Source organism: Micropterus dolomieu, linkage group LG11 (assembly GCF_021292245.1).
Source record: "Micropterus dolomieu isolate WLL.071019.BEF.003 ecotype Adirondacks linkage group LG11, ASM2129224v1, whole genome shotgun sequence".
In the NCBI taxonomy this organism is placed as follows: domain Eukaryota; kingdom Metazoa; phylum Chordata; class Actinopteri; order Centrarchiformes; family Centrarchidae; genus Micropterus; species Micropterus dolomieu.
Window position 1 is genome coordinate 7,658,703 of NC_060160.1, and position 23,807 is coordinate 7,682,509.

Consider the following 23,807-nt stretch of genomic DNA (forward strand, 5'->3'; position numbering starts at 1 on the left):
GTTCTGAATGTTTGTGTTTGTATCATTAACTATTGCATGAAATGGACAAACAGTCTTCTCTATTTCCTTTCGTGTGGAGATTGTATGAAGCGGGGGCAGCCTCCATCTGGAAGTGCCAAAACATATTAAAACCAGAATGATTCAATATGGACTCAACAAGGACATCTCTCACATATAAATAAAACCGGTGATAATTTGGAACATTGCATTGCAGGCTGAAAAATAACTTGAAGCAGCATTTTCACAATCTTCAGATACTAATTAGATAATTAACTGCAAAGGCATCAGATTTTTGGGGCTGATTTGGTTCAGATTGGTTTATATATTTCAGATATATTTTTATGCAAACCAAAAAACAACAGTTTATCCTCTAAATAAATATTCCCTTCGGTTTCTTTTCATTTGGGAAAAATAAATTTGTTATTGAAATTGTATGACAGTATCACATACATAGTCTCTAAATGCACGTTCCAACTCTTAATTGGAGCTTTATTATACGTACACCAAGATACAATGTTTTATGGTTGCAACATTGCAACCGTACCTCAAATAGAAATATAACTTCTTTGTTATTCAACCTGACATACAGTCTTTGGCCTTGAAAAGGTTGCACTCTCATTTAGAATTAAAGTAAAAAGTAAAGTTCTCTAGCTTTGATTAGTGCTTGGTTGCACAATACAAGTCTGCAAAAATGGACCCAACAGTGGGTCTGGAGAGCGTAACCATTTTGCTGCAGGAGAGGATACGCCCTCTACAGGTATTACAAGTGAAATTGCATGTATGATACATGTTTATCTGTAAGTGTAAACATATAAGAAGAGATTTTAGACAGATTAAAGTTACAGATTTGCAAAGGGAGGTGTGTGTTTGTCTGTATCATAGCTATATCCTAGGGTAAAATAAGGTTACTGAAAGCAAAATTGGTGCATTAGCTGGTGGACAATTATTGTTGATTGACAGCATAAACATACAATTGCACTATAACAATCATAAGCATAAGTAGAAAATGCATTTCCTGTAGAAAATGCAGTGTGAATGTTGACAACAGAAATGCAGAAATGAATTGCCTTGCACTGCAGAACAGTCTAACAAGGTGTTTTTATATACAGTCTATGGTGTGGACATGTACTATGTACTATGCCACTGAGCAGCAAAGCATTCATTGTTACTGTTGAATTGATATTGTAAGAGATGCACCAGTTAGAAACTGCTGCAGGTGTAATCAATCACAATAGTGAAATAAATAGCTGAATGCACAAATGTGTTGCACTGCTGAACAGTCAGGACTCGAACCGCCGACCTCGCAGTCCAAACAAGGTGTAGGGAATAATGCTTACAAAAACTACTCAGCTGATGAGCAGTATTACAGGCTGCAATTATTAGAAGACAAAAACGAAAAAGCGCCATACCTGTTAAATAGATACACTAATTAGAAAATGCTGCAGGTACAATCAATCAAATCAATGTTAGCTGATAATTTGAAATGCATCCTGCTCTACTAAAGTTAGTCTGCGCCACTGAACACATACTAGCCCATTCTTGTAAAGGCTATCGTAGTAGTGGGGGTATTATTAAAGGCTGTAGTGATTGTTGTAAAAAAAAAAAAAAAACTACTAGCCGCAGTATTCTCAGTATTAGTAGCCGTAGTCCGGACTCGAACCCCCAACCCTGGGGTCGTGTGCGTGTGGGCCACAAGTGATTGTTTAAACACTTTCCCCCGACTCTCATTTTTAAAGTGAGTTTTAGTTATTTGTGCCACCGGAAAACCCAAAGGCTATTAGGCTATTATATATGACTATATGTAGGCCTATATGTCTAGGATATTAAAAGGGCAACAGAGGGCGCTCTGAGTTTATAATTTACATCATGGCCAGCGTCGTTAGCGGCAGGGAAGTTCAGAGGCCAGAGCTGTTTTTTAATGGCAGAAGACTTTATTGCTGACCTCCATGATTTGTACAGGTAAGAACTGCTATTGTGGAAAAACGTAAAAAGCTTTATGGGCATTGGTTTGGGGTCGGGTACAATGAACATTACAGGTGGGGCCGGGATGTGGGTTTGTGCTCAAGTGAAAATCGAATTGCGCTAGCGATTAGCATTAGCAACTCGCCGGCTACTATTAGCATTAGCGATTAGCATAGGCACACCTAGCGGCCATTTTGATTTAGTAAAGTCCTTGAAATGTTTAGATAATTTATTTTTTGTCACAGTACTTTTTAAGTATTGTTAATACCATTTTACTATGTTTTTCGATTAAGCTATCTGTTCAGCGTTTTAAAGTAAGAATATTGCTAGAAAACAGGCAGTTAGCCAGCTAACTTAAGTCCGACCTGCTAGCCCGTAGAAACACAAGCTAGAAATCTAGGTTTGCTGTACAGTTAACTTATGACAGGGTTAACTAGGGCTAGGTTATCCTGTAAATAGAGTTTAGTCTGTAATGTGATGTTTTGAATTTGTTATCTGAGCAAGAGACATTTATGGAACTTAAACTATGTTGCTATAACGTTATATGTTCAGTGTTGTTTCTGTGTTGTGCAGAAGATGTCTAGGTGCAGCTTTAGACATGTAAATGTTGGTAGCATGGTTTAAGCTAACTTAATTAGATGGCTAAAATAAGTGAAGGCCATTGAGTGTATTTGTACACTGAACTTGTAAGGCAGGGCTCTTAGCGCAGGCAGACACGAAAGTTAAGAGGCCAGGACACTAACTTAAATATTTTGCACAGGCGCATAATAACGTTAAACGCTTCATTAAGGACTTATAACATGCGTTTCAATACAGCACACATGCCCTTAAAGCGCTAAACATTTTAACATTTGACTGGTTTACTTACAACAGGATCATAAAGGTAACAGCTTATAAAGGTGTGCGTACGAACGAAGAAAAAAAAAAATTGTTGTCAGAAGTGGGATTCGAACCCACGCCTCCAGAGGAGACTGCGACCTGAACGCAGCGCCTTAGACCGCTCGGCCATCCTGACTTATAAAGCGTATAAGCTAGGCCCTCTTTATAATGTTGAATATACTGATACTTTGTTCTCACAATGAAGTGATTGCTATATGTTCGTGTAATGGTTGTAAAATGTCTAAAATTAGAACAGTCAAAGTGCTGCTGAAACAAGGATTCCTCCTCATGACGCTGCTGTTGTCAGGTCAAAACGATCTCATAATTCTTATAAATCTTTTCAGAGATTTACTTTTCAGAAGTGATTTATAATGACAGCTGCACTGCCCCACCTAGCATTGCAACATCTATCGTTGGTTATATAACGTTTTTGTACTCTTCAGCTACTGTATTAGTTGGCGTGCAGCAGTAAACACGGTTGGTCTCAATCAACGTCGCAAGTAGCTCAACGGTTAGCTAGTTAGCATCAGCTTGACAAGAAGCGGACCGTTCATTCGTCTGAAACGTCTCAAAGGAAAACTGTAAGTACTTGTCCAGGTATTTCGCTGGTGGGAAGGGATATGGATGTGTTCACGGGTAATGAATGGGTTCACTATAGCTAATGTTAGGATGGGCCGCACGATTACACACAGCGAGGTAGGTAGCTGGTGAATATTCTGCTCCAAGTTTCTTGATACAGCTAACATAAGTTAGCTGATCAGCTAGCGTTAAACTAAATGGGACACTCTGTTCTTATTTTATTAATCTGTCTGTAAAGCTAGGTGGAGTCTGGTGAGGCATACACTGGTTGTTTTCACATCAGGTCTTTGGCTTATTATGTTGAAATTTGTACCATTGTGAAACAGTAATCCTCCTCTCAGACACTGCACTATCTAGCCTAGCCAGTTTGCTGACGTTGGCTAGACAAGTAGTCTGGCGCTGTCAAACACCTATTTCTCTCCTGTATTGAGTATTTACTTTTTGCACTTTCACAGTCAATTCTCACAGTCAAGTTGTTGGGAAGGCAATACTCACTGAAATGCCTGCTACATAATGCCACAGGTTAAATAATTAGCAGTCTTCCCTAGCTCCAGCTGTATTATTAGCTTTATGGTATGCTCTTTTGTTTGTTTTTTTTATGCCCCTGTCCCTTGTTTTTATATCCATGTGTCAAAGAGTGATTTTTAGCCATATAGAGAATATTTTTAGTACAGATTTTCATGGTAAAGCGTAGCAAGTAATAAAGTGGTGTATGTAAATAAACTGGCTTGAGTTGACTCTGTCATTGTCTCCTCTTCTCAGTTTCAAAAGCATGGCCTCTACTCCTCCACACAATTTCTCCTGGGTCGAACCAGGCAAAGTGGCTGGACTGGCACTGCCCAGGATGACATCTGAATACCAGTACTTGCTGGACAATGGTGTCAAACACCTGGTTTGCCTGTGTGAGAGAAAACCACCTTATTATGATTCGTGCCCGGAGTTACAGCTGCACCACATCAAGATAGCAGACTTCACTCCTCCTTCACCTAGTCAGATTGATAGATTCCTGTCTATTGTGGAAGAGGCCAACTCCAAGGGGGAGGTAAGAGCTCATATATTTAATAGACTGCGCTTGATGGATAGTTATACTTTTAAAGTACTTTCAGTACTCCATACAGGCTCACAAGCAAAGTACTGTAACCGAATACATTTGGCATCACGTTTACTCCTGGAACAGTGGAAAGGAAAAACTGTCTTGGACAATCTTGCAGCTTCTCCAAAGGGCATGAATCAAAAAGCAAAAGGGGGGAAAAACTTTGAAAGCCTTTGTCAGTGTATTGGATTGCATACTATGCATTTATTTTTATTGTCACAGACTATCAGCACCAAGGTGTTTACTAAAACTTTGTGGGTTGTTGGGAGGATCTGATTTTCTTCTTCCAGTAGTCAGACAGAGTCAGTATTCTCGTTTTCTTCAGCGGCACTTGCAAAGAGGGATGCAAATAATGATCATTTTCAGTATGGATTACTCTGCCAGTAAATTTATCAATTAAATCGTTCTATAAAATGAAAATTGCACTTGTCGTAATTTCATAAAAGTCTGAAAGCCAAAACTTTAATAGGGATGCACTGAAATGTAAATTATTGGCCAAAGTCAAAACCGAATATAATTAAACAATTTGCTGAATGCCGAATTTACATTTTTTCCATTTATTTTCCCAGTTTTGTTTACCATTGCAAAATGTGCTTTTACTTAGTGTTTCCCATAGGATTTGGAGAGACTATGGGGGGGGTCTGAGGCCCGAGAGGGTCCAGTAAATAAATTACATGTGTTCATTTACTTTTAATGGACACATGTAATATAGTTTTATACTTTAATTGGATTATATTCACAGATCTTATTTCCATCCTGTATAGACACCTTATTTTGACAACCAGACATTGTCACATGTGTATCCTCGCGCTAAATTCATCAAGTCTGAACCAATTTGATAATGTTGTACACTGCTCAAAAAAAATGAAGGGAACACTGAAATAACACATCCTAGAGCTGAATGAATGAAATAATCTCATTAAATACTCCTTTCTCTACGTAGTTGAATGTGCTGACAACAAAATCACACAAGAATTATCAATGGAAATCAAATTTATCAACCCATGGAGGTCTGGATTTGGAGTCACACTCAAAATCAAAGTGGAAAACCACACTACAGGCCGATCCAATTTTGATGTAATGTCCTTAAAACAAGTCAAAATGAGGCTCAGTAGTGTGTGTGGCCTCCACGTGCCTGTATGACCTCCCTACAACGCCTGGGCATGCTCCTGATGAGGTGGCGGATGGTCTCCTGAGGGATCTCCTCCCAGACCTGGACTAAAGCATCCGCCAACTCCTGGACTGTCTGTGGTGCAACGTGGCGTTGGTGGATGGAGCGAGACATGATGTCCCAAATGTGCTCAGTTGGATTCAGGTCTGGGGAACGGGCGGGCCGGTCCATAGCATCAATGCCTTCCTCTTGCAGGAACTGCTGACACACTCGAGCCACATGAGGTCTAGCATTGTCTTGCGTTAGGAGGAACCCAGGGCCAACCGCACCAGCATATGGTCTCACAAGGGGTCTGAGGATCTCATCTCGGTACCTAATGGCAGTCAGGCTACCTCTGGCGAGCACATGGAGGGCTGTGCGTTCCCCCAAAGAAATGCCATCCCACACAATTACTGACCAATTTGGCAATCTTGGTGTTCTCTGGCAAATGGCAAACGTCCTGCACGGTGTTGGGCTGAAAGCGCAACCCCCATCTGTGGACGTCAGGCCCTCATGCCACCCTCATGGATTCTGTTTCTGACCGTTTGAGCAGACACATACACATTTGTGGCCTGCTGGAGGTCATTTTGCAGGGCTCTGGCAGTGCTCCTCCTGCTCCTCCTTGCACAAAGGCGGAGGTAGCGGTCCTGGTTGTTGCCCTCCTACGGCCTCCTCCACGTCTCCTCATGTACTGGCCTGTCTCCTGGTAGCACCTCCGTGCTCTGGAAACTACGCTGACAGACACAGCAAACCTTCTTGCCACAGCTCGCATTGATGTGCCATCCTGGATGAGCTGCACTACCTGATCCACTTGTGGGTTGTAGACTCCGTCTCATGCTACCGTTAGAGTGAAAGCACCGCCAGCATTCAGAAGTGACCAAAACATCAGCCAGGAAGCATAGGAACTGAGAAATGGTCTGTGGTCACCACCTGCAGAACCACTCCTTTATTGGGGGTGTCTTGCTAATTGCCTATAATTTCCACCTGTTGTCTATTCCATTTGCACAACAGCATGTGAAATTGATTGTCAATCAGTGTTGCTTCCTAAGTGGACAGTTTGATTTCACAGGAGTGTGATTGACTTGGTGTTATATTGTTTTATTTAAGTGTTCCCTTTATTTTTTTTGAGCAGTGTATGTGGTTCTCATAGCGTACAACATGAAGACTCGATAGCCTCTGTTCAGGTACTGCAACACTTGTCTTTGTAAAGAGAGAAAATGACAGGATAAAGTCGCTAATGCTGCCAGTCAGCTCGCACAGATCCGTTTCAATAGATTTACCATAAAGGCTTGAATACATGTCACTCCTAATGTAGGTGCGGCTAGCTTAATCGCCTTCTCACAAACAAGTGACAGAAACATTCAAAGTCGGTCAGACCGTTTGTTGCCTTTTCTAAGAAGTCAGCCACAGAACAGTGTCTGCAAACGATTTCCATTGTAGAAAACAATTTAATCGGTCTTTTGACTTATTAGGCTGAACACCGAAAGTGCTTTTTTTTTTGCTATTTTTGGCCAATTAATTTCGGTGGCCGAACATTCGGTGCATCCCTAATATGTAACATCACGTAAGAGAAAGAAGCGCAGCAAGTCCTCACAATTGAGAAGCTAAAACAAATGAATGTTTGACATTGTTTGCCACAAATACTACCTCAAAGAGTGATTTAATAATCAAAATAGTTAGCATTTAATTGCCAATTCCTGTCTCAATACAATGACTAATGCAGGGTGTGTGCTGTGTTACGGATGATTGAACAAAATAAAGATTGCATTATTCCTCTTCAGGGTGTGGGAGTTCACTGCATGCACGGTCATGGGAGAACAGGGACCATGCTGGCCTGCTACCTGGTGAAGACGAGGCAGATGTCGGGGATCGACGCCATCAATGAGATTCGCAGACTGCGGCGAGGCTCTATCGAAACTCACGAACAAGAGAAAGCCGTGGTACAGTTTTATCAGCGCACAAAGTAGCTTTTATAGGAGGAACAGTTTTTAATTAATTAATAAGCATAAAAAAAGTGGAAGAAGTGCCTTGGTTATATTGCTAAATGAATACTTTATTATCTAGGAATTGAAAAATACAACAATTTATGTTTAAAGAGGTGATAAATCAAAAGATTGAATGTCCTGGATGACAACATTGAACCCAATATTGACATTACCCACAGTATGCCCATGGACATTTCACTAAGGCAAACATTTCTACAGTAAATACTTAGTTACTTACGCACACTGCCTTTTCAATGGTACTGTAAACTGTCATTTTGCTGCACATCTTTACATTTGTTTATATAGACATGCTCCTTCTCTGAGGTCTCTGTTTACGAGGTTTCAACCTTCATTCGTGCACTGGAAGCCAATGAAAAGAGACGCTGGCGCTCCTTAAATGTGAGCTTTTCAGGAGCCAACACTCCGTTGATTTTTTCCTCTTGGTTTCTGTGAATAAACAACAATATTAGTAGGAATACTTGAATTTTATTACTGTATGGGGACACAAACAGCAGCCTGTGCTATTTTTAAAATGTATTTATAGAATGTAGTCTGCAGATTTATTTTTCTCAGGGATCTCTCTTAAACAGTTTTTGAAAGAATTAAATTGCAATAACTGTTTTATTAGTACAATCTGACTAAACAAAGCTTTTTGTGATAGTACACAACGCATGAACATTTCTGTGTCATTAAGTTATCATGAGTAGAACTGCTGCTTAAATAGCTGCTTGTTAAATCTGGTTGAATTACATTGTTTTGATTCAACAGCCAAAAAGTTTAAACTCACTCTTTTGATGCCATGTTAATGTCTCGACTCTGTCCGCTTGGTCTTTGATCTGCCAGAAACATGGAAATGTTGAAATGTATAATACAATAAGATGTCTGATGAGCACAGACTTTTAAATAAATGAAACTGGCATAAAACATTGCATTTTCTTTAATGTATTAACAAACAATTACCTGTGTTTGCCTTGACTTCCTTTTGGGAGGAATGAGTACCTGTCTGCTTTTCCAACTCTGTGTAATCAGTGATGTTCCCAGCAGAGCTTCTCTTGTTCTTAAGGTGGGAAAAATTAATTAGATTGAGGATATTGTGGCTTTATTATTCAAATCCCTCTAAAGTTAACACAGAAGAATTCGTTTGTTGATAAAACTTTAAACAATTATAACATGATTTGGGTATCTTTCTGATAAATTTTCAGTATTTTCATCCAATGTAAACTTGTGTAATATGTTTATAAAACAGTACACCTCATTTAGGTTGGGGAAAGCTTCTCATTTATCACTTCATTTTAAGCAGACAAACTTCGACCGTGTAACTGTTTCACGTTACCATTGTGTGTATTATTGTGTTTTGCTAGTAAATCAAAATATATTTACTAGTAAAAATATAAATATATATATTACTTACTTACTAATACACCCATGGAGTGATAATTTAAGAACTGTTTTAGTATAACTCGTATGATATGAACCATTATCAGTGTCCCAATACATTATAAACATGTTTTGTTTGTTTTAGGTAAGGTCATAATGTCCCATAATCATATCATTATTTAATAAGTGGTAGAAATGTTAAAAAGAAAATTCTCATCTTTTGTGTACTTTTATTCTGTTATGTCATTAATATGTGATGGTGTACCTTGCAGTACTCGCTTTCCTTTAACCCACTTAATCTACTTTAATTAGTGGCTTCCTACATTCCCCAGACTGCCTTTTGATAGCGTCAGAACTTGTAGTATTTTAGGGTGGATCTTCCTTTTAACTGATGCCTGTGTCGGGCTTCACCTGTGTTCTCATCTCTAGCTGTTGTATCGTCACCATCATGTCCAAATCCTCATCTTCCTCCTCATCCTCTCCTCTCTGCTGAATCTCCTGCAGCCTCTTCTGAAACTGCCACTCCAGGCTGAGCTTTCGGAGCCGGTTGTTTTCCTCTGCTGTGCACTTCGCTTTAGCCTGGAGCTCCTGCACCTCCTGCTCCAGGAGCTCCACTACATGAAGCTTCTGCTGCTTCTCCAGCACCTCCCTCCTCGGATCAGACAGCTCCTGAGGGTCTTTTTGGACCCTTATAGGACCTGCACCCTGCTTCTGCTGAGTGGGAGGTTCTTGGAAGGAGACGTGTTTTGTTGGAGTGATGCTCACTTGGGGTTTTGCTGCTTGATCCCTGTGTGTGGTGGATCTTTGCTGCTGTGGTAGAAGTGAGGGCTGAGGTAGCTTCTTGGTTGGAGGAATGGGACACGCATAAATCTGATTTGCTTGGTTTTGAGGACTTCCATTTACTTTAAGGGTTTGGCTCATTTTCACTGCCAACAAAGAGGAGCTCTGGAAGGTGGTGAGCGGAGCATGTGTCTGTGTGTTCACTGCCCTGGTTACAGGGATGTCTATACGTATTGGCTGGATAGAAGGCGTAGGTGTTGGATGTTGTGAAAAAGGAGTTCTCCAGACACCAGCGCCACTTGTACAGCTGCCCTGCTGTCTGTCTGTAGGAGAACAATAATCTGAGAAGATGTCATGAGTAGAAACACTTGAGCGAATTGGGAAAGATGAATAGTGGCTCATGGTTTGCTTGGCACGCTGGTCCTTCTGCTGCCACAAAGTCTGCCTTTTGTCCAGCAGGGGGCCTCCACTGTCCACACACAAATTCTCCTGCGACAGGGCTTGACGCTAGAAGGAGGAAATACAGAGATTTTTGTAGCATTTACTTACTTGTAAGTACTCAGATCTTTTACTAAAAATAAAAGCAGAACAATGTACTCTGTTACAAGCAAAAGTCTTCTACCTAAAAACTTAATTAAGCAAAAGTACAATCTGTAAAATGTCCTTAAAGTATCAAAAGTACTACAACAGTTAAGTAGTTTGATTTTTTTTTTAAATGTAAAATCTTTATCGGAGTATCTTATGTCACCTTGTCCTTTGTTTACTGCTTACTAAATAGTAAATAAAAAAATTTTTTTGGTGCCAGATGGACAACATTGTCTAGCATTTTAAAAAGACTTACCATGAAGGCCCTCTGTCCATCTAAAGGCCTCAAAGACACTTTGAATGTTTGCTGTGGTCGACTAGATTCAGATGGGCTTTTGTCCTGGGATTTAGGAGTCGGAAGTGTCAAGTATTGCCTATGAAATGTCTGAATACGGACATAAGAAGAAATATTGTGACATAAATTAAGTTAAAAACTGTACATATGTGTAAATATATAGCATTTCCTTCCAGTTTGGGTATTTAGCGATTCTCTTCTTTATAGGGAATGTGAAGGTACATCATGCTGTGTTGCCTATTGGGAAAGGGGCGCAATCTTGTGAAGAACGCGTTCTGTTTACCTGTGAACCTCCCGGTTGTTCTGTCAATTACCTGATTACCTTTTGTTTAGTTTGGCCACAAAGTTGTTTAAATTGGTAAAATCTAATGGAGAAGAAAAAGACCTTACTGTGAGGAATTTAATGTCACTGCCTAGAAATTATATTTGGATATACTAATAACCATAAACAATGTAGATCCAAGACTGATTTACAGACCCAGATGCTCTGCCTCCACTCAAATACTTGGTAATTGTGAATTACCTTGTTTTTGAGTGTGTGCACTTTGCTTGGGTTTAAAAGTTATAAATCACTAGAAGCTCACAGTTTTGCAGTAGCTGGGTGCAAAATCTGCTCATTTGCAAACTGCGAGAGCACAGACATACTCGCAAAGGTAAGGTGACACTCCTCTTTTTGACCCAATTATTAAACTAAACGCGAGGCAAACCTTTCAAAAACATTCAGCTATACTATTTTATTGAGTCATAGGCAGTGGGTTTGATCGACCACATTATTAATAAAAAGATTTGCTATAATATAGGGACTTGTGTGCATAAAAAGCAGGCAGCAGGAACCTCACAACATAGTAGTGTAAACAAAATGTTACCCATAATTTTAACACAGTGTGACGTCACATTCACATTCCCTGTAGTGACTGAACATTTTACAAATGTGACAAGGAATTAGATGGAGCCCTTTAGAAAAATCTCACATCAGTGCAAAGACTGATACTTGAGACAGCCGCGATGTTGTTCCTTCTCAGAACAGGGTCAACAGGTTCATCCACATCCTCAGGGGAAAAATCTGCTGAAATAAGAAGAAAATAAATATGCTGGACATGTTCTTATGACTCAAGCATAAAGCATATTGCACAATAAGTCATTCACTCTATGTGCCCAGCAGCTGTAAGTGATCCAAATATAAGTGCACCCACTGATCATGTTGGGGTTGGAGCGATAAAGCTGCCTGTTTCTCTGCATTATCTGGTCTTTCTTTCTCCTGCTGCTTCCATGGAGCTGTTGTGAGGGACCAGGATCCACAACGCTGTACAGCATGGCTGCGTTACCGTTTGGCTTAGCATGGATTTTATCACCTTGTGAAGCAAGAAAATGTCTTAGGTCCTGAAGTGCAGGAAGTGAAACATAATTGAGTTAACTTTTATTGTGTGTGTTCACCTGCAGTCCTTTTTGAGGGTGGTTCGCTCAGCAGAGCCCCCAGGCCATGGTAGCTCGCTCCAAACTTTGCAACCTGTAAGGTCACAACGGGGCCAGTTTGCATCATGATAGCTGCTGCCCTAAATCAAGATTTAATACAGTTATTTCTCCATTTCATTGCTTCATTAAACTCTAAAGCTAACTTGTCATTAATTTTGAAACAGTGAGAAGATTGTCTATGTTTCATACTTTTTATTAGATTACCTACCTCTTGATGTGAGAGTAAAACACATAAGTCTTTCATGTAGAATGAGTAATCTTTGTCTCTTTGTTAACCTTTTAAGAGTTGATTCATGACATTATCTTTGTACCGCTCAGTATTTGGATATCTAGACAATATTGTCCAATCAAACACACTGCTGTGTATAACTCTGTCATCATTTATAAGATTTTGAGACTTTCATGACTTTATCTGCAGTGCTTTGAGCAGTAAGTATTAACTTCAGAATGCTAACTTGCTGTTGTTTAGTAGTTATGATATTTACCATGTTCACCATCTTAGTTTAGCATGTGTTAGCATTCTAGCATTTGCTAACTAGCACTTAACACAAAGTACAGCCAAGTGTGATGGAAATGTCATTAGTTTTGCAGGTATTTGGTCATAAACCAAAGTGCTATACAAAGATGAAAAGTTAAGGGGTCACCAAAGTTATTACTTATCAGGTCATCCTGAGAGGGACATGAGTGTCTGTACCAAATTTCATAATTTATACAAAAGTTAAGACATTTCGAAACCAAGAAAAGTCATGAATGTCAGTAGACAACATCCTCAGGGGGCAATGAACACATGTAAATGCTTTGTATTTGTATAGCGCCTTTCTAATCTTTGCGACCACTCAAAGTGCTTTTACACCACATAGCATTCATACACTGAGCCTAAGTGCTCAAACAGAAACTAACATTCACATACTGGTGGATCAGCCACCAGGGGCAATTCGGGGTTCAGTATCTTGCCAAAGGCCGGGGGATTGAACCACCGTGCTTTCAATTAACAGGCAACCCGCACTCCCTCCTGAGCCACGGCTGCCCCGGCTGTACAAACTTTCATGGCAACCTATCTGTGACATATTTCAGGCTGGACCAAAGTGGTTGAGAGTCTGACCAACAAAGTGACAATGCCGCTGCTACCATTGCTAAACCTTAAAAACAACAACATAAAAACACGTAAAATTTCTCCAGCCAGTTGTATAACAGGCTGTTATGTGGCTACCTTTCTTGGCTGAAGCCGACCAGGCTTTGACCATCCACACTCAGCAGCTGATCCCCAGCTGTTAGCCTGCCATTCTGCATAGAGTAGAGGCACACAAGATGTATTTATTATTACATTTTTTCCTTGTGTAATTCCTGTAAAATTATTCTTTACCCTACACATCTCAAGTTCAGCTGTGTCCAAAATGTGTGTGATCTCACCCTTTCAGCCGGCCCACCCTTAACAATAGATTTGATATAAATTCCGAGGTTTTCTTGCCCTGCTCCCTGTGGCAAAATGAGAGGGAAGTTAATTAGTTGTGAAGTTTAGCAGATAGTTTTGGTATTTTTATAGCTTCATATCATTAGTTCTGCCAAAACCATTTTGGCAGAACAGAGACAGTCACCTTGGCAGCCACAATGCTGACCCCCATCCCGCTGTTCAGAGGTTTGTTCAGTGTGATCGTCACAATATCTGGCTCTCTGTGTACTGTCTATTGAAGAGAATGGAAGTAAAACAGACCATAAATACTTTTTTATGGCAAAATTAAATTATATATCTTCTTAATCAACATCTTATTTTGCTTACCAAATATGTGTTTGGTCCTTGCTCTGCTGAGGAAGTAGAGGAAGGTTTGCTGAAGTACACTGTCCAGTCACATTTGGAGTTCGGCTGGGATGTTAAAGAGCAGAGACCTGGAAGAAAAGGTCATACAATACAAACATCAAACAAAACCATTTTAGGTGTTTTTATCTTAGATACAATACATTTCTAGTATTTTAGCTTCACATTTTTGACTTTTTGCAAATCTGACTATCTTCAGAATCTCATACCTTTTTGGCAAATTGGCTCTAAAAATTCCCTAAACCCTGGAGGGATTCCTCTCACAGTGTCACAGGAGTATCCTCCCTCCGGCAGCAGGAAGGGCAGGTGGAGGTCAAGGCTCTCCTCCAGCTGGATGTCCCGTCCTTCACTCCGAATTAGGTTATCTGCCGAGGCCTCCGCAGCCATCACTACAGCATCAATCAAATCCTGCGAGTGTGACAAGTGGATAATGCAGCAGAAATATTTCAGGAAATGGTTGTTCTAGTTTATAGATTAGCATTTATCATTCAGTGGACATCCAATCTGCCTGCTGTGATCCTGATCAAAATACTGAAGACCTTCCTGCAGGTGACCCTGACCGCTGATCTCCCTGGAGAGGTAGAAAAGTACAACATTAAAGTAATGTTGCGTACAGGGTCGTTGGGCATACAAACCCATCTCATGGAATATAATGCATTGTTATGAAAGACCATAACATTAATATATAATATAAATTATTTAAACATATTATGAAAAGTATTTAATGTAGTTAAATGTTCCACCACTAAACATTACATAACATGATATGTTCAGTTGTTTGGCTAAGCTAACATTAACAAGGCTACTAGCTAAAATGATCCCTAATATAATAATGATATTTAAACATTCTGTTTGACCTTTCGCTGGCTCCTTCATCTACAGTTCTAATGTTTGTTTGGTTGTTTCTTTAGCATTACATAAGCATGGATCTGACAATGCAAGTCAGACGTAGCATCTGGCAATCTTTATTTTTACTTTAACTTATTTCTCAAGTCCTCAGAAACTCTTTCAACTGACTGTATATAATAGAGTGACATAGAGGTTAAAAAGTGGCTGATGGTATGCCACTAGTGGTTCTACGGCATATAAAGATCCCTAGAGCGCTAACTTTATGCCACTTGTGTTCTAAAGTGCTTTAAAGTGGCTGGCCACTGTCACACCGCTACCACCCCCTGATTTGCAAATGTAATGCTAATGGACTAGTTTTACAACAATGCCTGTCATAAATTTATATATTTTCTGTTTTTCTGTAGCAATGTAGTGTAACATAGCGGCATAAATAAAGGGATATTAAGTTCCACTAGTTTGTTTTGTTATTGGGATGCCGATGTACCCAAAGCTTATTATTAGAGCTAGCCTTTGCTAACATAGCTATTGTTAGCTTGCACACTGTGGACTGTCTAACAAATCCAGCAGAGAAATTTAGACCAAACCAACCAAATAATACTTACATAATTACACAATAAATACTTTGAATAAATACTGATTGCTATCATCGTGGCATAAGTCGTTTTCTACGGGCATACCACTCCTGATCCAGCGGCATTACACAGTTTTTTTTAATAGTAAGTTATTCTTTGGTTAGTTGCTCTAAATTTCTCTGCTGGATTATTCAGACTGAAGTCATGTTGGGTAGACTAACAATAACCATGTCACCTAAGGCTAGCTAAAATAATATTATATTTTGAGTATATAGACAAGGATATATTAAATTACTTAGTGTCATTTCAGAAGCGTCGCACATATCCCAACAACAGAATGGAATAGAAACGTATATATTCCCCTTTTTATATACAGTCTCTGATATTCCATTATTTACGGTGCTATGTTGAGCTACATTGTCAATAAAGACATAAAAATCATTTAACTTAATTTATGTCACATTATTATACCATTTGAAAATGGTATGTGCTGCTGGAACACGTGCAGCACTTTTCATTCTTGGCGCATCTGCAATAGAAATACTTTTATAATTTATTTTCTTTTAAAAGAATCATGTTTTTTGACCTGTTTCCCAAACACCTAACACAAGTAGGGAGTGGAAAATAAAACAGCTAAGATCTTCTTGTTCGCTTTGTATAATTCAAGAAAAATACAAAGCATTATTGTGTATGAAAGAAAAATGAATATAATATATAGTTTGAGAGGCACAAACTGGGGCTAATTTGGCATGTGCACAATAATGCTCTCATTCAGTGAATGTTCATAGTTGTGAACTATAAATTCAGATGTTTGTTTGAGTATAAATGTTGGCTAAATTGGGTTTGTGGAATATCTCCTACTAGATTTGGTTGTTCAGATGGAAAACTTGCAAAAGAGGCCAATACTGTATGTGACTTCACATTCACTAAATTATTTCCACTTTAATATTGGCTTAATGGAAAACTTGACGTATGAATGTGACATTGTCACATTCATATTTTTTTTCACACACCTCATATTCAGCAAGATATTAGAGAAATATTTCACTCAAAAGCAATGGGCTTATGTGACAACTCGCTTTACTATTCTTCATATATAATTCATCATCATATTCATCATCGTTAATTATTTATTATAATAAATCTATACTGCTGAGCTCCTGTTCTGTGGTTGAGGCTACATTCAACCACACTCACTGCAAACCTTAAGCCTATATCTCTGTGTCATCAATGCTAAATATCCCAAATATCAACTCTGTACATAAAAAAGCTAGGATATTCCTCTTGATATTAAACATTTCTGACAAGGATTTGTCCCAAAAAGCTGCATCAGTGGTGAAGTTTCAAACAGGAAGAACAAGAGAAGCATGAGAGGACTGGAAGAAAATACGAAATGTACTCACAGGGGGTATGTGAGGCTCATTGGTTGCATAGAGGTAGCCTGCTAGCAACGTCTGCAACTGCAGTGAGTTCAACTTGAAACACGTTTTCTGGATGTCCTTCGCGTCTTGCTTTGAGTATTTATTCATGGTCAGAAGCATCGTTGCCTAGAAACAGCCGGGCAATGCTATTTTAACATCTTGTACCAACTGAAATATGTGCTCTGTCTCTGACATGTAAATGAAAACTGCAAAGCATTAACACATTCACGTGTTGTCTTACAAAAAAACATATAATAAATACCAATATTCAGGCTGTAATATGTAGCGCAGGGAGGGACCGACCTGGATAATGTGTCCGAGGTGGCAGTCAGCAGCCAGCTCCAGGCCCTGCCTCTCCGCCCAGGCTTCCATGGCCGTGAGCCTCTGGCGGAGAGCTGCTCCCCAGTAGTGGGAGCGCAGGCCTGGGGTGTCGGCCTCTGGCCTCATCAGCTGGTTGAAGAGCCAGACACTGATGAAATGGAAGAGTTGGGAGAAGAGCTGGATGGTGAAGGCAGGGTTGGCCCGACAGCGGCGTAAAAGAGACATGGTGTTCATCAAGGTGTTCAGCACCATCTCTGTGACAGACAAGACAAAAGTTTGTATTTGAACAGTGAGCCAAATGTCGGGCAACATCACTGTACATCCAAGAGTCTTAAATTATATGGTGTAATGAGTAAGGTAATTACGCTTGTAGAAGTAAACAAGCATTTACCTATACCAGCGGGCAGTGGGCCATGTTGCTCCGGATCAATCAGAAACGTTGGCAAGTACTTCCTTAACTCATTCTGTAGACACTGTAGCAGACAACTTTGGGGAATAAAACACACATAAAACCATGATTTATTATCTATAATATGCATCAGCAAAAGTATTTCATGCCTGGATGCCTTTAGCTGATAAGCTACATAATTCTATTCATTTTATTTTTACATAAATAACATTATGATAATGATCCATTATATATCCTTTAAACATCTGTGGGAGTTCAGGGTTGCCATTGCAGTGGGAACGAACCTATTATAAGAGTGGTTTGTTTTGGTGGCCAGAGATTTAAAGTTCCTCTGAGAGGGCAAAGGCTTGAATAATATGTACTGCAGTTTCAGTTCGCGTTCAAAACCACTGAACCTCTAAGGGCACGTCTATACCTGTAAGCTTTGTGCACCAGGCGGGACAGATCTAGCTGACTTTGCCGTGTGAGCGAGCTGAGGTCTTTGTCATGCTTGAGGAAGTTTAGCAGCTCAGAGGAGTTGGCCATCCAGAAGGCGAGAGCCCCAGCGATGGCCTGCTGCCTCTGCATGGCAAACATAGCAGCAGCAGTGTCATGTAAACTCTCAATACATCTGGCAAACGTGACTTTGGTTTCTCTGTTTGCTCATAAACTGTCATTTATTCAATGTGTGTAAATGTAACAAAAGTAGGACTTGCCTGGATGACCTTCCCTGTCATGGCCACCATTTTGTTTGCAATTGAGGTTACAATGTGCGTCTGCCCCGAGGGTGGAGAGCCTCGCCTGTAATGGCGTTGCAGAGCAAAGCGTCCCACAGCATAGAGGATGTATGCAGGTGAGAGCTTGAAATGAACTGTGGAGCTGTTGGTGTAATTTATGACTGCAGACAGGAGGGCTTCCTCAGCTGAAATGTAAAAGCCACCGACAGGGGGCAGGAGGACATCATGAGAAGGAAAGCACAGAGCTTAAAACTGTCAAGTATCAAACTACAAAATAACACTGTAGACAAAAACCTTTTTTGATTCATACTCACAGTTATCACTGAATTTAATTCCAATTGGTAATCCAGGTTGATCTGAAAAGTCAGGATACAGACTTCCTGTGTGTTTTACTCCTGTATTTTAGCAAAGAGAAGTCATCAGCCATCCTCTTTATATTAGATAACACAGTCCTTATTGATTGCAAGTTAAATCTACCTGTACTGAATGCATGGATGGTGTTGCTTACTCACTAGACTGTTCATTATCATCTCTGTTTTTCTACAGTGTGCAGATTTCTCACCCGGGGCAGCCTGCCTCTGTTGTTTTTCTGTCTCATGGTTAGACACACAAATGCTGTTGTTGTTCAGTAGCTTTTCAGTTGACCTGCATATTTGTTTAAAAGGGTGGATGTTATTCTAACAATTAGGGAGGCCTGAAGCTAACAGTGTGGAAAATTGATAGTGAACAAAAAAACATTTTACCCATTTTCATTCTCTGAAACTTTGTCCGTTGCTTTAGTTTGGTCATTCTCTTTCTTCTTATCTTTTCTTGACAGTGTCCTCTTGAAGCTTTGTATCACACCTCCTTTTTCTTTCTCGTGACTGTTTCCCTTTATTGTTCAATACGCACAGAAAGAATATAGATATGAGATTATGTGTGAGCAAAGATAGAGTGAAACTGCAGATTAAATTGTTGGTTTGTATAGTACCTTCACGCTCTCCTTGTCTTTCTTGAGCACAAAACGACCTTCTCTGTTGTCTGTGTTCCACTTTAATTGTACAACCACAGGTCTCTCATCCAGATCCAGTTTACGTTCTTATTCCACATACAAAACACAGGAAAATCAGAGCATATTCTTAAATCTACCGAACTACAACACCACGCATTGTAGCTCTGAACACTGAATAGTAAATAGAACAGCTGGACTAAATGAAATCACATAAACCGTTATAGGTACACTTAATTATGTGTGGCTATACTGCTTTATGTTACACACATTGTTTTAAAGAAACAAACAAGGGATGCAACTAACATTTTATCTTCAGAATATTCATTGTTTGGTCTAGTTCAAAATTCCCCAAATCTTAATTTTAATATCAAATGTCATGGTAAAGCAGGACATCTTCATATTTAAAAGACTGAAACAGCACATTTTTGGATAAAAAAATAACTTAAATGATTAATTGATCAATTTTCTGTTGACTAATTGACTTGTTGTTTCAGCTCTAGAAATACAATAATGACTTGCCTTTGTTAACAATTTAGAGTGTGATTAGCCTAATTTAATAACCCTATGTCCCATCAAAGAAGCAAAGAAACCAGACTTTTTTTCACCTTGAGTCATCCGAGTTGAGTGATTACCTTTATTGCCATGGATCTCATATAGGGAATAACTAGTGGTCAGCATTTTCATATCGGGTCTGAATTTCTCGGAAAGAGTTTCGATAACCTCTTGAGTTGAAGAGTTGCTGCAAACATGCAGGCACTTTGTGGCCACATTTCCTCCAACATGGTCCTCAAAGTAGAAGCGCATCACACCATGAAACTCCAAGTTCTGCCAGAAAACAGAAAGCTGTTCAAGTTTATTTTCTAAACTTTTCTTTAGACTTTTCTCCATTGTCCAGTCCATTGTTTTCTGTTCCTTTTTTTTCTCTCAAAAAATTACAATTTTCCTTTCAATTTACCTTACGTAAAGTGCGCTGAAACTATATTTATGAATCAGCTTTGAGAATGAAAAGGTCAATATCCTCTTGTAAAAAATTCTGCTTTGGATGTAGAAATTGCAAAATCTTTCAAGATGTCCCTGAGAGATGTGACCAAAATACATAAAAAGCCAAAGCTTAATGCAGGTTTTATTTCCAGGGGCAGCTTCAATATTTTTAGGGCCTTATGTACCAACACCAACTCCCAACACATATAAACACTGTAAAAATGTATGGTCACAACACAATCAGAGTGGTAAGGAAGATGTAAATTGCACCTAACACTGTAACAATGAGATGACAATGCTGTGAACTACTAGCTTAATCAGTGTTTGGAGTAGGGCTGCAACTAATGACTATTTTCGTAGTCGACTAATCTGTTAATTATTTATTTGATTAGTCGACTAGTCACGATTATTTTTGTCACCCCATAAACCTAACCCTAATTAAACCATTTAACTAATTAAATATCTTTCAAGTGAATTACTGATCTCCAACACACAGCCTATCTAGCTTAAAGCTGGGTCTCCGACATTGCCATCGTTGTGTTGGACAGATTTGTGCTGCGGTGTTTCTGAGAGAGAGAGAGAGAGAGACACGAGCGAGAGGATGTGCTGCGAGAAATGCACTACGTCACTGATCTGCAATCAAATAAGATTTTAAATAGGCCTATTTAAAAAAAAAAAAAAAAACTAAAATCAGCAGCCTATGTGGCGGTCAGCGTTGATATTGTGGTGGGCCGCCACAAATAAATGAACGAATAGGAAACACTGCCATTGCTGTGTTGTTGCTGCTGTAGTGGTCTGTGTAACTGTGACCAGGGCGCTGTGTGGGCGTGAATAGTACCAGCCGGCTGGCGCCGCTAACATCGCGGGTACTTGTGGAGCTTCTCAACCCTGAAAACGTTTGGGCACATTTTCGATTCGCCATCAACTTTGGTAAAACTGCCAATATTCAAGTTCTAAACAGTTGATTTGTCGACTCAAAGCCGCTGAAAAGTGTATGACTAAATTGTGTCCAAAACTTTTAAACACAAAAGCCGCTCTGGTGTTTGCCTCTTTCTCCGCTTCTTTCCGCTCCTCGCATGAATGCTTCTTCATCTTGAGTAGTCTCACAGTCAAGCAGTCATGGTAGACAGTGGAAGCATACTGCCCCCAGCACTTCCTGTAGTGCTTTGCAGTTAGAAATAAACAGCCAGAAATGTTCATAATATGAAGTTTGCTATCTCTCCCTTAAACGGCATCTATGTAACGATGCATCAACAATGAAATCTCACGTCGACAAATTTTTATAGTCGGCGTCGTCGATTACGTCGACTAATCGTTGCAGCCCTAGTTTGGAGTAGTAGTATAGTTATATTACTGCTCTCGGATGCACATTTCCAATCTGTCAATGTCTTTGCATAATTACAACTCCATACTGTAGCAGAGGACTTTTGAACAGTGAATGTTTGTTTGGTGGCTCAATCAGGACAAGACGCGTGTTCGTATTTGTGAGTTGCAAATGTGGGTTGTTGTGTAATGTCTGTGGCTGTTGTGTTGTGTAGCAGGCTATGATCGGCCCACTTCCACCAAACCCCTGATGTATAAATACAGAAATCTAATGCTGCTGCAACAAGACAGTTAACGGAATAGTTAATTAATCTTTTAAGTCCTTTTTTAAAGCAACAATGTTGAATGTTTGCTGGTTCTGCTACTCAAATGTCAGTTTTTGACGCTTTGTTGTCCATTGTAGTTAACTGAAAATATTTAGGTTTTGGACAGTTCTAAACAACTGTACAAAACCTGTCCTTTGGCTGTGAGAAATGACTTTCTCATTACATCTTTTAGACAAAACCATGAATTGAGAATTTTTATTATATAGATTAATCAATAATAAAAAAATAATGCTTAGTTGCAGCCCTACAGAAATCAACTAGGCAAGATAGCTAATTAGCTGCTCACCTGCAATACATTTAACAGCATGTAAAAAAAGTGTCTTTTCATAGTACAGAATATAAAAGTATATGAATCAAAAAGGCACTTGGTTGTTATACAATTATAAAATGTATATCAGATAAGAAATACAATGCAATATTAAATCACTTAAGGACTACACTACTGTATAGAACAGTATTTAAATGTACTTGGGTGAGTAGGTGGTAATAAACTTTACACCTATAAGGCACATCTAAAACTGTGAAAAACAGTGACAGTCGTACAGAGAATAAAGGTTAACCTAAACATTAAAACATATGCATGGTGTATGAACCCTGTCTGATGTCTGCAGACGACTCACCTCATCAGGTTGGCTTATTTCAAACAAATCCAATCTGTTGTTGTTCCACTGTCTGATGACTTCGGCTAATTTCTCTCGTTCTTCCTCCTCCGGCATTTTTCACCAATTAACCTCTTTCTTTGTTTCTATCTGACTGGCTGCTGTAGATTTCCTCCAGAAAAAGACGAGAGGAATATCCTGTGACAGAAAAGCTCTCATCTGTCCTAGGTATTGTATCTGTTAGGACCCCAGCCCTTCTTCAATCCATTCCCCATTAGTTATAAACTCATTGTACTGCGCAGTAAGTTCTTTAACATAATTGCCTACTTAATCCCCACATCCACGTCCCCTCTCCAAGCCCCCACACCCCTCTGCCCTCATTTAACGGGTCAGTGGAGCTTTGTTATGTGAGGCAAACTGTTTCCTAATCATATATCTGTCACAGGAAAATGATCCCAGTCTTTACAGTCCACCACCAAATTTAATCTGTCATTTTCTCTTTAATCATTTCCATGAGCAAATAGTGCAGATTTTTATTTATCACTAGGATTTGCTGGTGCAACTACTTACATGTATTCAACTATTTACTATACATTTTAACCATGCTGCCGAAGTCATTATAGGATGCTGACATTGTTCAGGAGTCACAGAGACATTTTCACTGTTACCATGAGAGATTTCCATCCTCCTTTTCGCAGCGACACGGATATTTACGCTCGAGGGAATCCCACTTCTCATGCATACCAAAAGATTTACAACACTATTTATGGTCTTCCCATTCAATCAGCACTATGTATGTAGGGCAGCTTTTGTTGGCTGCTCTGAAGCTTTCTGGGTAAACCTACAATGGAACAAAAGCCTTAACAAAACCAACCCTCAATTAGATATACAGTTTAGCATTTTTAAAAAACTGAACAATCAAGGGTATTGTTGTCTGGATGTTGAAAAATCTAGAGAAGACGCCTTTCAGTATAAATATCTATAGTTTCTGCCTTAATGATCCATTTGAGAAACAGGCACAAGGCCCATCAAAGAATATTTGATTTTGTTTTTATTAAGTAGAAAGAACTCAAATGCATAACTCTGATAATGTTCAACATGTACACTCTTTTATAACATAAATTCATAATTTTAAAATTGCATCTGGATCTGCAGCTGCATTAAACTGACTGTCTTGGCCATGAATTCTGCAGGATCCCTAAATCCTTCCTGGGACCACTGAGTTATGGCCATTTTCAGCATGTTGCTGTAGCGCCATTCTACCAAAGTGTACAGTTTGTTTGACTATTTTCAGCCCCAGATTTGATGTGCTAGTGAGTAATTCCGGC

General features: G+C 39.4%; 2 protein-coding genes and 1 non-coding gene across 4 annotated transcripts; 1 reads left to right on the plus strand and 2 right to left on the minus strand.

The window, feature by feature from the left end:
* Positions 1–1,308: 1,308 nt before the first annotated feature.
* Positions 1,309–8,572, plus strand: dusp23b (dual specificity phosphatase 23b). Of its 2 annotated transcripts, XM_046062368.1 has the most exons (4): positions 1,309–1,959; positions 3,285–3,422; positions 4,183–4,462; positions 7,445–8,572. In XM_046062368.1, the coding sequence occupies exons 3-4, from the start codon at positions 4,193–4,195 to the stop codon at positions 7,628–7,630; spliced, it is 456 nt and encodes a 151-aa protein (XP_045918324.1). In that variant the 5' UTR covers positions 1,309–1,959; positions 3,285–3,422; positions 4,183–4,192; the 3' UTR covers positions 7,631–8,572. The 2 variants fall into 2 exon arrangements, with proteins under 2 accessions (XP_045918324.1, XP_045918323.1); XM_046062367.1 differs by lacking the exon at positions 3,285–3,422 and having other exon boundaries at positions 1,310–1,959.
* Positions 2,895–2,977, minus strand: trnal-cag. Its single transcript has one exon. It is a non-coding gene; the product is annotated as a tRNA-Leu (tRNA).
* On the minus strand, positions 8,432–22,596 carry LOC123979372 (afadin). The gene is given in 23 exon segments (XM_046063278.1): positions 8,432–8,484; positions 8,609–8,705; positions 9,437–10,312; positions 10,647–10,775; positions 11,657–11,751; positions 11,879–12,001; positions 12,087–12,238; positions 13,369–13,442; positions 13,569–13,634; positions 13,754–13,840; positions 13,936–14,042; positions 14,181–14,379; positions 16,796–16,939; positions 17,117–17,388; positions 17,526–17,620; positions 17,959–18,104; positions 18,239–18,444; positions 18,574–18,615; positions 18,822–18,904; positions 19,003–19,130; positions 19,230–19,336; positions 19,883–20,075; positions 22,501–22,596. Coding segments are annotated over 23 exon segments (3,570 nt in total).
* Positions 22,597–23,807: the final 1,211 nt, after the last annotated feature.

Bases quoted from the DNA above. Each gene is read 5' to 3' on its own strand.
- dusp23b (XM_046062367.1), top strand. From the start codon at position 1,919: ATGGCAGAAGACTTTATTGCTGACCTCCATGATTTGTACAG. The intron at 1,960-4,182 runs GTAAGAACTGCT...TCCTCTTCTCAG, and splicing joins GACCTCCATGATTTGTACAG to TTTCAAAAGCATGGCCTCTA. The intron at 4,463-7,444 runs GTAAGAGCTCAT...ATTCCTCTTCAG, and splicing joins AGGCCAACTCCAAGGGGGAG to GGTGTGGGAGTTCACTGCAT.